We start from the raw sequence: 13,766 nt of genomic DNA on the forward strand, positions 1-13,766 counted from the left end.
TATAGATGTTTCATGCAGGACTCTACCCATAACACTCCTTAAGATCACAGATATAATTATCTCTATCCACAACAACCTGCAACTGTAGACGCCTATCGTGGAGGTAACATAAACAACGGAAGGTTCTATCGCCACTCCTTCAGCTACGCCCCCAAGAGGCAACGTCACTCGAGTCGGGATGATCGAGACCGCGAGTCTAGGTTGAGATGTCATGGCGAGGACGAGGCCACACTGCGCCAATTGCTGCTCGAGTACGTAGAAAGTGAATCCCCGAAAGGGTTTGGTTTGGTTTGGTTTTCCAGCCCACAGCACCCCGATCCGCTGCCAAGTGACCTCGTAATGGACTCGATGGCTTTTCGGGGCCAGGAGCTCATTACGGGCCATTAATTTGCAGGCGCGACCGGAGGATTGCCGGCCATAAATATCCGCATTCAGTTAGACAAATAAACACAGCAATTATTTGTGTGCGCCATGTTTATTTAATTTATTAAACAAATAATGAACGGATATATATTTTTAGTTTCGGGCGTAAATAAATTTTAATTTCCATTTTAATTTGTGTGTTTTCGTGCGCTATTACTGTGGGTGTGCTTACGAAAACAAGGATAAGCCCCCCAGCCCAATTTTTCGGTTTTAATTTCTGTGGCTTGTGATATATTAACGAGCAAATATGCAATGTATATGTTTAATGTTCTCCTCCCACACAGATTTGCGCAAGTTATGTTCAGTTAAGTGTCCTGCGTGTGTCCTTAGACTGTCAATTATTCATTGAGGGCCTTTGTGTTGTGTTGTTTTTGTTGCGCAACCTCCCCGACAAAATCAAACGAACAGATATCATAAATAAACCCCAATAACTCAGCCGCGGCCACATACGACATTCACCAAACCCCGAAAAGAAAAGAAAAGAATTGAAACGATAAGCGAGAAATAAAAGCGAAGAGAAAGCAAAGCAACTATATGTACCAACTAGAGATATAATTATATAGTAAAAGAGACTCTTTAACTAAATCGATTTACCGACGGAGTCCAAAGAAAAGCCAACAAAATGATGGGCACAATGCCACCCAGGTACATAACAATAGAGTTAATCTAAAAATTAATTAACTTTAACATTAACAATAGCGACAAGATCGCGATGCGATTTAATACAATTCGAACATCACTCATCCGCCATGTATGCCGAGCACACTATTGGTTTTGTTCTTTCGTTTCATTAACCATCATCCATTCGAGCTGATTGTGTGTCATATTAATAATTATATTCGTGCAACTTAAATGGCTTCTCATCGTTAATTAAAAAATGTTAATTAGCAGCGTTTGTTTGCCGATTTCTGAATTTTTGCTTTCACAAACCGCCTTTGTTGCTATGTCACGCGCTGTACAAAATTGCCACTCAATCGAAACGTATTTACTTTGCTTAAATGTCACCGAGTGATTGAGCACAGGTGTCTGTAAATCCATTTCCACAATATCTGTCAATCACTCGTCTATATACAAGGGATGAAAAACTAAGAATAATTGGAAAGATCTTAAAAAAACAAAATAATAAGTATTATAACAAATGGTAAACTATATAGAGTAAATAAATTGTACATTTGTTTATTAGCAACTGTTATTTAAGCGGTATTTTAGTATCGCTATTTTTTTTAATCCCTAGTGTATACCATTTATGTATTTTCTTAAACTGTGTAAATGTCTGCAATCGTCAGAAATGCATTTTGAAGGAATCTGCCTGGAATTCTGACTAAATGCATTTCTGAACCAGCACTTAAACCCCTTGCCTCACATGTTGTACAATGTCTATACGTGTTCTTTATCATCCAATCCCCAAATGACCCTTGAACCACAAAAACTGCCACAATAACTCAATGAACTCCATGAACAACAACAACATCTCAACGATACAACAACAGCCACACGCAAAGTGGCCTGGTATTCACGCCACTCAATGAGTATGCAATTACAACCAACTAACTTCAATTACGAATCTAAATATTTTTGCTCTTCCCCCCTCTTTACCCCCCTCGTCATGTTGTAATGCAATAATAATCCAATAACTATGCCCCTTTTCTCTGCACTCTGCACTACTCTCTCTTTTTGGCACTCGTAGCCCATCAAATTGATTTGTTAATTATTAGAATATTTGCCCAAAAACCAGACACTTCGCTACCATTTGCATGGAACGCAATTACAATTCAATTATGTTCAAATAAATTAACTTAGTTTCCAAAACGTGCTCATCATTTGGATGGGAAAAATAGAGCGAGAGAGAGGGAAGATTATGGTTGTGTGGGTGCGAGTGTGAATTTCCCATTTGGCACTACTCAAAAGGCCCTTAAAACCAGTCACAACAATCTGACGGCTTTTCTTGCACAGAGGCAGAAAAATTACAAGGATTTGTTAAGAACTTATTCATAATTAAATATTGATTAAAACGAAATATAAAAGAAAATGAGATGACTTAAAATTTGGAAAATAAATTGTTGTTTATTATTTAGACCTCGAATAAATGTTGTTATGACTCCAGAATGATTTATTTTTCTCTGTGCGGCTGGCAGAATGTTGTGTTTTTTACGACATGCCAAAAAGTGTTTGAGGGCCATTAAGTCGCTGTTCGCACCACACACACACACACGCACACTCGCGCACACACTCACCCACACTCGTGCGCAGGCATGTAAAGCCATTGACAAACATCCTTTGGCCGGGCAGTCAATCAGCCTGCGGTTGGCCACTTCAGCAGCTCTCTCTCCCCCTGTTTTTCCCCCCACCAGCCACCCGCCTCTCCATCCGCCCCTCCACCCGCATGTCATCAAGTTCATAATTAGCTTAACCCCTTAAACCCTTGAAAACCCCTTTTCGTGCGTAATCCCCTGCCCAATGCATCACTCAGTCAGTCAGTCAGTCACACAATATTTTCAGGATTTTTAAACTCGTTTAATGTCCTCCATTTGTGTTTGTGTTGTTTGTGTTTTCGGTTCCATTTGTTTCGTTGCTGCAATGAATTACTGTACACTTTTTATGGTTTAATGCTCGATGTTTAAAGTTTGCATACAACAGACCCCAGACTAATTGGCGTAACGGTCCCTTCACCAAAATTACCAACAACAAAATCAAATCAAAAACTGAGCGAAAACTGTATCAAACAGAAACTACAGTCACATGACGTTTGTAGAGACATTTTTTCTGTTCATCCGTTCATTTGGCTTTGCATATCTGTTCTCGAAGCGAATTTAAACAATTTCATAAACCAAACAAAATGTTAATCATGCCAATCATAAAATATTGCCGTGCAAAACGAAATCAACGAGACCACAAACAAATTTAAATTGATTTACAAATGTCATCGCAACGTGGGCTCCAGCAAAAGTTTATAAGAGTCAACAAAAATAGGCTGAAAAACAACAAATTGCAACGTTTGGTGAATGTCCTATATGCCAATTGGTTTGAACACCCCCCTGCATCCCGAAATCCCAACAACCCGACTTCCCGACTCCCCGAATATCCCGATTCGATCTGATTGATGTATTTACATACAGCTACATGAGATGTATGAGAACAATCGATTTTGATTTTAATTTATTCGCTGAATTTATTGTGTGCACTGAGAACTGAACTGAACTTTATCTGTAAGTGAAGCGCGAGTCTGAAAATTTGACGGATGCCGGGATTGCCGAGCTCTGGCTGTGGACTTTTGAAGGGTTAATGTGATTGAAATCCTGCCAAAGAATAATCCGCTGAGGGCATGAGAGCTTTTTGCCTTGTCAAAATTTGATATTCCTAAAACTGCGCGCAGCTTTTTGACAAAATGAACAGCCCGAAAACGGAATCCTTTTAGCCAGCCGACGGATGCCGGCACGTACTGCTGACTTTAATGAATGCACAAGCCATGGAGAAATTGGCAGAAAATTTATTAAATGCTCACGTATACAAATCCCTTACACAGAACCGAAAATTCCTGCAGCTGACAGACGGAGCACAGCCATGCACACATGCGGCAATTGTTTTCGCAGAGAACAATAACTTGCACAGGATGCGCTCGAATCTCTCGTCCTGGTTCTGGTTTTGCTCTCGATTCTGTTTCGGATTCGGATTCGGTTTCGCTGCCTGATGTATGCATAAAATAATCCTTTTATACTCGGCACAACAATGTCCGTGAAATGCAAAACAATAACAGTACTAACGATAGCAATCCCCCCTCTTCCCCCAGAGGTCCAACCCATCCCCCCTCTTCGCATAGGCGTTGCATTAACATAATGCGCAGGCAACTCAAGCACGGCCTCGCCCGCCGTGGCCCACGTGTCGTATGCGCAATGCATGGAAGGGTGGAGGGGAAAAGGGAAAGGGGGTGGATAATCGGCACATCGCCATCCGCCGGCAACTGTCGCCCACAACTTTTGTTGCGTTTTGATTTAGATGCCACCCCCGAACAAACAAAGCCCAAAGTGCACCTTCCGATTCGAGCAGATATTCAATAGGGATACATATAGATATACAGTCAAGCTTATCAATATCAAACTTAAATAAGCCAAGTTAAGCAATACTACATGATCAAATTGATACAACAACTTGGAATTGTTTTCTGCAGTAAATACTTAGTCAGTTTTACATTTGCATAATATTGTGTATGTATAAATGTTACTTTCTTGAAATATTTTTAAGAATGCAAAAAGGTTTTTATTAAAAATAAAAGCGTTTTTAGCTTAACAACTGAACGTATAGTGCAAGCAGCATATCCGATTTACTTTCACCGGCTTTTGCGGCTGCTAAAAATGTAAATTTGATGCATTTGAAAGGAAACTGTAAATACAGAGGATTAGAGCCACAACTATGACAGGAGCTATCCATCCATCCATTCCGGCGAAAGAGTTGCCAGCCAAAGAGCAAAACAAATGGGGCGGCCATCCCAGCCAGAGTTCAGAGCTCAGCCTGCTTAAGTATATATAATGCCGTCAACTTATCATTCTCGTGCATTGCACATTACTCTTGCCTTAACCTTAACGAAATATGCCAACATTTTGCTTTAAGTTACTTTTTATGTACTTAGTGGCCTGGCTCGGTTATTATTGTTGTTTTCCCCAACCGCCCGACGTTGAAATCCTTTCTTGGACCTCTGCCCAAGGAGCTGAGTGACTAAGGAACTCGACAACTGGCGTGCGTTTTCTGCTTCTGTTTCTGTTTCAGTTTCAGTTTTTGTTTCTGTTGCTGTTTCAGTTCAGAGCTGTGGCCCATAAAATTTATGTTGCTTCATTCCTCAATAATTGCATAGCTCAGTAAATTTTAATGCAAGCGGTCATAAATAATTTCGTTTTGTGTGTGTTTCGTTTACGTTTTGCGTTTACTTTGCGCCAGAGCGAAATAAATTACGTATACGCCAAGTAACTCCGTCTCAGTCTCAGTTTCGGTTTCGGTCTTTGTGTAGTAGCGACCGTAGTGCAATAAGTACCTTAAGGAATGAACCCAATGGCATTTCCAAGGAATACGTACGACTAAAATGCGTTTTTCCTTAATATACTTTCTTTGAACGCGATCTGCAATCGGCGGAAACTACTGCAGTTTGCAAAAGCAAGTTAGCGTGATGAGCATGAATCTGTCAGCGAAACTCGATGAGCTGCAGCGCGGAGATCGACACCTGGAGACGACGGTCGCCCTGTGCGAGATCCGCACCCAGCTCCAGGAGCTGACCAAGTCCGTGGAGAGCTGCCAGAGCGAAGTGTCCGAGGTGAGTGCTTAAAATATAGTAAATTGTAGGGCTTAAACGTTGTAACAAATTTCTGAAATCAGAGATTATAAAAAATTAATAGAATCGAAAACATCCTATCAGAAAAGAGTTTTGTATATTTTCCCCATTATTGGTAATTTATTTATAACACAATTAATGACAAATTTAAGGGGTCCAAATTCAATTTATTTCCTTTAATTGCCAATAAATAGATTCTGTTGAATAGGGTAACATAAGCTGTTTATAAAAGATTAAATAAGTAATTACAAAATTGTTGTTTCCATAAATTTGGTTTATGTTTGAACATTTATTGAAATTCATAAATTATTCAGTTTGTGAAAATTTCTTTAAAAAGGTGTTGTCTCTAATTTATAAGCTTGTTTAACAGAAAATACATTTAGGTTGTTTTTGAATGTAAAATCTTTACACAATCTTGTTTTAAAAAAAATGATAAAAATCTATATAAAACTACAAGTATTTAGGGATTTTTTGTCAAAAAACTTTATAAATAATGTTTGTTTATAATAACCAGGTAAAGCGCGACATGGTGGCGATCAAACACGAACTGGACACCGTGCAGCAGGTGAAGGAGGAGATCGAGGAGCTGCGCGAATACGTCGATCGACTGGAGGAGCACACGCACAGACGGAAGCTAAGACTTTTAGAACAAGTTTGTAGCTTAAATTATTTGCCATGTTGTGTAATTAAATACTTGAATTTCATTTCTCTATTCATGAACAAACCGAAACACCAAGAACCAACTACCAACAACCAACAACCCAGAGCCAGACAACCACACAACCAAGACCAACCAACCACCCAAAACCACCCGAACATCCATTCACACAGCAACACTCGAACCACTGACGGCAAAAACTGCCACCATGATGGACAGATGCAAATGCTCTTCGAATTGGTCTCAGTTTTTGCCTGCACTCAGATAAATTTGTCATATTTAAAGCAAGCAATTAGCATAGATTTATCTGAGTGTAGTGCACACGTACAGACGGCTTCTTCATCAACGTAATTTAAAGGAACTTACGATTGTTTTTAGCTCTTAAGTTTTGTAGCAAAAATGGAGTAAATGTATATTAAAAGTTGTGATGCCTTTTTATTTGGTTTGATTTCTTTGATTTTATGTATGGTTTCCAACATCCAAACACTCTCATTCATCAGATTTAATCTTATGGTTTCTTAACTTTAAGTTTCGATTAGATAATTGGCCTTATCCAAAGAGAAAGCTTTGGTTTCCTTGCCGCACACTCGATTGCAATGCGTTTGATGGACCCGCCCGCACAACCCCCACCGAATCCCCACCGTCCCAACCCCCTAACCTTGACCCCCGACCCCCCGCAGAGTTGTTCACCACTAATGGGATTCGCAATCCAAACTTGCAGGGTCTCACCTTCTTCCTCACCTACTCGATATTCTCGGCGGTGCTGGGCATGCTGCAGTTTGGCTACAACACCGGCGTGATCAACGCGCCCGAGAAGAACATCGAGAACTTCATGAAGGACGTCTACAAGGACCGCTACGGCGAGGACATCAGCGAGGAGTTCATCCAGCAGCTCTACTCGGTGGCGGTATCCATATTCGCCATCGGCGGAATGCTGGGCGGTTTCAGCGGCGGCTGGATGGCCAACCGCTTTGGCAGGTAAATTATTATAACAAAATATATTAATTAATAAGTTAAATAATATATGATTTAAATCTTTACTAATTATACTATTCTTCGAATTACAGAAAAGGCGGCCTACTGTTAAACAATGTGCTCGGAATTGCCGGCGCCTGTTTGATGGGATTTACCAAAGTTAGTCATTCCTATGAAATGTTATTCCTTGGCCGATTTATAATTGGTGTTAATTGCGGTTAGTACTGAGCTCCTTCTTAATATATTTTTTATCAAATAATTGATCTGTATTCTGTTTATAGGCCTCAACACGTCGCTGGTGCCCATGTACATCTCTGAGATAGCGCCACTGAATCTGCGCGGTGGCTTAGGTACTGTTAATCAATTGGCTGTGACTGTAGGTTTACTATTATCCCAAGTGCTGGGCATCGAGCAGATCCTGGGCACCAACGAGGGCTGGCCCATCCTTCTGGGCCTGGCCATTTGTCCGGCAATCCTGCAACTCATCCTGCTGCCCGTCTGCCCGGAATCGCCCAGATATCTGCTCATCACCAAGCAGTGGGAGGAGGAGGCGCGCAAGGGTGAGATGATTTTTAAATTTAAATAATCACTTTTAAAAAGAAAACAGTACAGTTTATATTTTCTGTGTATTTAAATTTAAAATTATTATACTATATTATATATTTTCTAGCCCTGCGACGACTGCGAGCCTCTGGCTCCGTGGAGGAGGACATCGAAGAGATGCGGGCCGAGGAGCGGGCCCAGCAGTCCGAGAGCCACATATCGACCATGGAGCTGATATGCTCGCCCACCCTGCGTCCTCCCCTAATCATCGGCATTGTGATGCAGCTGAGTCAGCAGTTCAGCGGCATCAACGCCGTCTTCTACTACTCCACGTCGCTCTTCATGAGCTCCGGATTGACTGAGGAGAGCGCCAAGTTCGCCACGATAGGCATCGGTGCTATAATGGTAGGTCTATAGGGTTTTCTTTCTAAAAATATAATTCAGAAAAGTATATTTCAATGGTTTATGGTAGATGAAAAGATGTAACTCATAATGTGCATAATAATTCGGAATAATAATTTGTTTTCCCACCCACAGGTTGTTATGACCCTCGTGTCCATTCCGCTGATGGATCGCACGGGTCGCCGGACCCTGCACCTCTACGGCCTGGGCGGAATGTTCATCTTCTCCATCTTCATCACCATTTCGTTCCTGATCAAGGCAAGTATAGGGGCTTCCAGGACACTGCGCTTCTGCTCCCGCAAGTGTAAAGAGCCCTGCCTGCGAATGCGAATGCGAATGCTAGAGTGCCTGCCAGTTTGGGTTTGCATTTGTTAATCCCCCGTCCATTTAGTGATTTGCATTTGGCTCTGAACTTCTAGAGACGCTAGAACTTATCCCATTTCCCGAAAACTCCCCACGCGTGCGTGTCTTTATAAATATTTGAATATTGATATAAATATTTTATGCATGAAGTTGTGTTTAACCCCGTCGAGCCCCCAAAACCAGGTACAAAAAAAAAAAACAGCCACACACACAGCAGCACAAAAACACTCTCACTCACAAACACACACACACACAGTCAACACTCAGACACAAACACACAGATACAAAGCATGACAGTTGTCCCGCGCGTATTTCTATAAATTATTGATGTGAGATATATTTGAATTTATAACAAGTTGGATTTATGACTCTCCCTCAGCCATTAAATGTAGCTTTTTTTCCGTGTTTACATTGATGCATTGCATTTAAGTCATAGACGTGTTTTTGTGTTTAATTTATAGGCCAACACTTGGTCGCTTTAGTTATTAATTATGTCCTGTATCTGCGAGCTTAAAATATGCTCACGCAGATTGCGGACCATGCATGATTAGCTTTGGAATGCTTTGGCATTAGTTGTGATTATTTATGAATTTTTTACTGAGTTCGCTTTTTTTTAAAACACTTTTGCACGATGCTTGCCGTTGGATTTATTTAGTTTTTCAGTTGCCTAGGCTAAGTTGTTGCACCTGAGAGCTGGCCTTTACATTTGGATTTATTCAGGCAGTTGTGTTTTACTATGTCAAGCATTAAAACACAGCTTCCCGATTTAAATTTCCCCGCCAGCTGTCCTGTGCAATTGTCCCGCCCCTAATTAGAGCTATTCTCGACTTGGCAGGCTTTCGCCCCACAAAACACTCACTCGAATCAGTTGACGAATTCGTTCTGTTTGTGATTTATGATTTGTGATTTGTGTGCTTTATTTTCGCTAGAGGCAATCCACACAGTTTCAAAGGCAAGCAAAAGTTTCGAAAAACCAAAAAACCAACACACTCAACTCTGCAAAAGTTTTTCGGGCACCAGTTCCACAGCTCCCAAAAAAAAAAATGGAGAAAATAGAGCAGAGCACCGCGCTGAAATCGCTTTAGAGGTCACCACCTCTCACACACGAAGCCCACACACAGAAACAACACTCTCAATGAGACAAAAGCCTTCATTTAATTTGTTTTGTTTGGTAATTGTGTAAGATATAGCTAACTTACGTACAACTAAGCATTCCTAAGCGTTCTTCAGGCCCAGAAAGACTCGAGCGGCAGTTCAAAGGTCAACTCTTTGAGAACCAAGAAAACGAGACCAGCGCAGCCGGCAAATACAATCCACTTTATTTACTACTTTCGATACGCTAACCAACTCATGCATAAAAGAGACTAGGTTTTCCAGGGGGTCACCATTTACCATTTAAACGTATTATTTCGAAGACAATTCGTTGAACGCGAGTAGAGAAAAATAAAAGCCTACATCGAGAATGCGAGTACTATGCATTTTGTATAGGAGTTCTTTGGTTATGTGCAGGAAATGATCGACTGGATGTCCTACCTCTCGGTGGTGGCCACCCTCGGCTTCGTCGTCTTCTTTGCGGTGGGACCCGGCTCCATTCCGTGGATGATCACCGCCGAGCTCTTCTCGCAGGGACCCCGGCCCAGTGCCATGGCCATCGCGGTGCTGGTCAACTGGATGGCCAACTTTGTGGTCGGCATCGGATTCCCCAGCATGAAGGTCAGTGAAACCTAACTATATAACTATACTATTACATTTAAAAATGGTTTATTTAATACCAATCACAACTATTTATTTGGAGTCTAAGCTATCATTCTTGAAAGAAGCCAATATATTGCTTATTGTTTTGTAAATCCATTATATATCTTAACATTTAAAAATGGTTTATTTAATACCAATTATAACTATTTATTTGTAGCTTAACCTATCATTCTAGAAAAAAGCAAAAACATTGTGCTTATTGTTTTATAAATTTATTATATATCTTTACGTTTAAAAATGGTTTATTTAATACCAATCACAACTATTTATTTGTAGTTCAACCTATCATTCTAGAAAGCAGCGAATATATTGCTTATTGTTTTATAAATTCATTATATATCTTTACATTTAAAAATGGTTTATTTAATACCAATTATAACTATTTGAAGTTTAACCTATCATTCTTGAAAGAAGCGAATATATTGCTTATTGTTTTATAAATTTATTGTAAATCATGACCATTCTGGAATCCTTTTCTCAGACTGCCCTGGAGAACTACACGTTCTTGCCGTTCAGCGTGTTCCTGGCCATCTTCTGGATATTCACGTACAAGAAGGTGCCCGAGACGAAGAACAAGACCTTCGAGGAGATCCTGGCCCTCTTCCGGCACAACAACGGCAGGTACGTGGTCCTTGCACTCGCCCGCTCCCTAGTTTTAATCTGCACACGAATCATGGCAATATGTCGAACAGTTCTTCAGCTCATATACGTAACTTCAGCCCGATTTCTAACCCAAGACACAAGAACTAGAAACTCAAAACCGAATCTGTATACTCTGCCCTCGATTACCATTACTTGGAAGTTTATTATGCGGTTTGCATAGCCACTGGGCCAGTGAACCGATCGCGATCTGTTCTCAGGATCGGTTCAGGGCCCAGACCTTTTGATTTGTTTTGTTTTGAAATTTGGTTACTCTTTCGTTTCGTTTAAACGCACCATAAGTTCGAAAATAACCCTCTGACTTGAAATACGTTCCATGTATGCCCCAAGGACCTTTCGAGATAGTAGACTGTACGGGTAAGTTGCATGCAGCCACCGATGACGATCGATCAGACTCCCAAACTCCGTATTTAAATGCCCCACAATCAAAAATCCAAAACCAATCCGATGCGTTTCGCTCTTCAAACTTCCACCCTTAAAACGTAGCTCGTATTGCTGTACTTTATTTAGCCACTTTATGTACAATTTTAACCGAACAAAAAATTTAAAAAAAAAGGAAAGTTAACCGAATCGAATTTGTGAATTTGTGAATTCCTGCGCTCAAAGTTTCTATGAATTTTTCGGCATGTTTGCTTAACTTTGCCTGTACTTTGTTACAACTCGTTACTTTGTTACTACAATCTACAAACTAAAAACTACAAACTGCAATCCATAAACAACTGGCTGCCGTAAAAGCGAACTAAATAAGACTCATTTTAGCCAACTATATAAATACCCAACTATTTAATATCAATTTTAATACTCTACTCTCCAACTCTCTCTCTATGCATAGCTATACCGTTACCTATACTTACTTACCTATACTTAATTAAGAGTCGCATCTCATGTTTTTCTGCCCCATATCACGTCATCTGATAAATCCGAATCGCTCTCCCCTCATTGATCATCCGATCATCTCCGAAGTAAATTTGTTAGTTTAAAGTGGTCCAGTCCATCCATAGCCCATAAGTTCATTTGACAACCAAACAGCCACAGCCACACCACACGCACACTGATTTATTTGCCCGATTTTCGACCATATAGCGAGGATAATGCCAACGACAACAGTGTCGCCACCGCGGACATGGAGTTGTCGCAGGGCGAGATCGGTGGCACTGAGAAGAGCTCCGCGCACCCGAAGGCGCAGTGAAGCCTCGCTAAGACAGCTCCATCATCCCAGAACCAGTGACACCCACGCGTCCGACCCTTCCAAATAATTTATACACACCAGAAACCACCTTCACTCATAGCAATTCCTGGAAGATTCCGGGACGAAGGACGTGGGAGCCATATTCCAATTTAGACTAGTGCTAGTTTAAACCAATTTAATTTCACGTTATATGTTTGATTACCAATAAATGTTACTTTATTATCATTTCTATTTCGTTTCGTTTGACTTATGATTTTGATTTTTGAGCCGCGCCTAATAACTTCCAAGCAGCCTCAAACCCATACACTAACTAACTACAGAGAACTCCATTCCAAATGTCAAAGCCAGCCGCGGTATATCCTTAAACTCCAACAAACAAAAAAAAAAAAAAACTAAGTAACCAGAACCCAGACAAAACTCTCGAAATTGCTCTCATTAGTTGCAAAGAAATTAAATTAAATACGTTTACACTTAAAACATAATCGTAGAGTGTGCGAATTTCAGGAGTATGCTAAACTGCACAAATAGCTTGGAGCCACAAAGTATGAATTCTGGCATCGAGCATGCCGCCTTGATGGTATCTGAGGAGAAGACCCAACATGACTCACGTAAGAATCCAAAACACGCAAACTTTCGCCCACCTAGAACACCCACCGAAACCTAGAAACCCCCACAATCCCCAATCCCTAATCCTCTCATCCGTCAGATGTCCTTGAGTCCTGAAACAGAAACCACACCTCGATTGCGTTTCAGGTTCACTTTCGGTATCCGTTTGAGTTTTTAATTTCCTCGTTATTTGTTGTGCAAATTGCTCGAGCCACACTTTCAATATTTGCATATCCATAAACACAGGTGGTGTGACGACCACAAGACAGCAAATGTCCTTTCGGTGAACATGAAAGAACCCTAATTCCGAGTCCACTTGTTAACTGTTTCAACTCCGCAAAGCCACACAATCAAACAAAATGTATCTATGTAAATTGCCTTATGAACAACGCTTGTTCGACGTGTTGCATAATTAATTCTTTGTTTGACAGAACCAACCTAATTTAAATCTGTGGGGATTTTAAAACACTTTTTTGGGTGCAAATGTGGGCAGTGAAAAATGAAATTAGAAACTGTAATTCTTTCATTACAAAACAATATAAATATTTTTAAATCTTTCGAAAAGCTGTTTAGGGTGAATAATTGGATTTCAGTTATAATTTATGGCGTAATCTGCAAACAATAATTTTGGCAACAGCAAACTGTACACATTAACGAGCAATTAGTCACACTTTATTTTCGTTTTGCATTACAAAATGAATTATGCATTATCCCGAACCATTCAACTCTCCTACTAACCTCAGTCATCTCCACTCATTAATATAAATGTGTGTATATCTGTAAATTTCCGACTTTTATTGTTTGCCTAGAACTTCCGAGTTAAGTTGTGCAATGATTTTGTAACTCTCGTCCTTACTATATAGTTGCTTGTTATC

At 40.5% G+C, this 13,766-nt stretch overlaps 1 protein-coding gene across 1 annotated transcript in view; it reads left to right on the forward strand.

Moving 5' to 3' along the window:
- LOC108100386 (glucose transporter type 1) overlaps positions 1-13,766 on the forward strand; it is a 77,236-nt gene that overhangs the window by 56,102 nt on the left and 7,368 nt on the right. Inside the window, 11 exon segments of the mRNA XM_017204241.2 lie at positions 89-251; positions 5,557-5,722; positions 6,255-6,392; positions 7,120-7,376; positions 7,466-7,590; positions 7,655-7,933; positions 8,044-8,321; positions 8,454-8,576; positions 10,191-10,394; positions 10,918-11,057; positions 12,790-12,893. Coding sequence (XP_017059730.1) covers positions 89-251; positions 5,557-5,722; positions 6,255-6,392; positions 7,120-7,376; positions 7,466-7,590; positions 7,655-7,933; positions 8,044-8,321; positions 8,454-8,576; positions 10,191-10,394; positions 10,918-11,057; positions 12,790-12,893 — 1,977 coding nt within the window.

Source organism: Drosophila ficusphila, unplaced genomic scaffold (assembly GCF_018152265.1).
Source record: "Drosophila ficusphila isolate 14025-0441.05 unplaced genomic scaffold, ASM1815226v1 contig_286, whole genome shotgun sequence".
NCBI lineage: Eukaryota > Metazoa > Arthropoda > Insecta > Diptera > Drosophilidae > Drosophila > Drosophila ficusphila.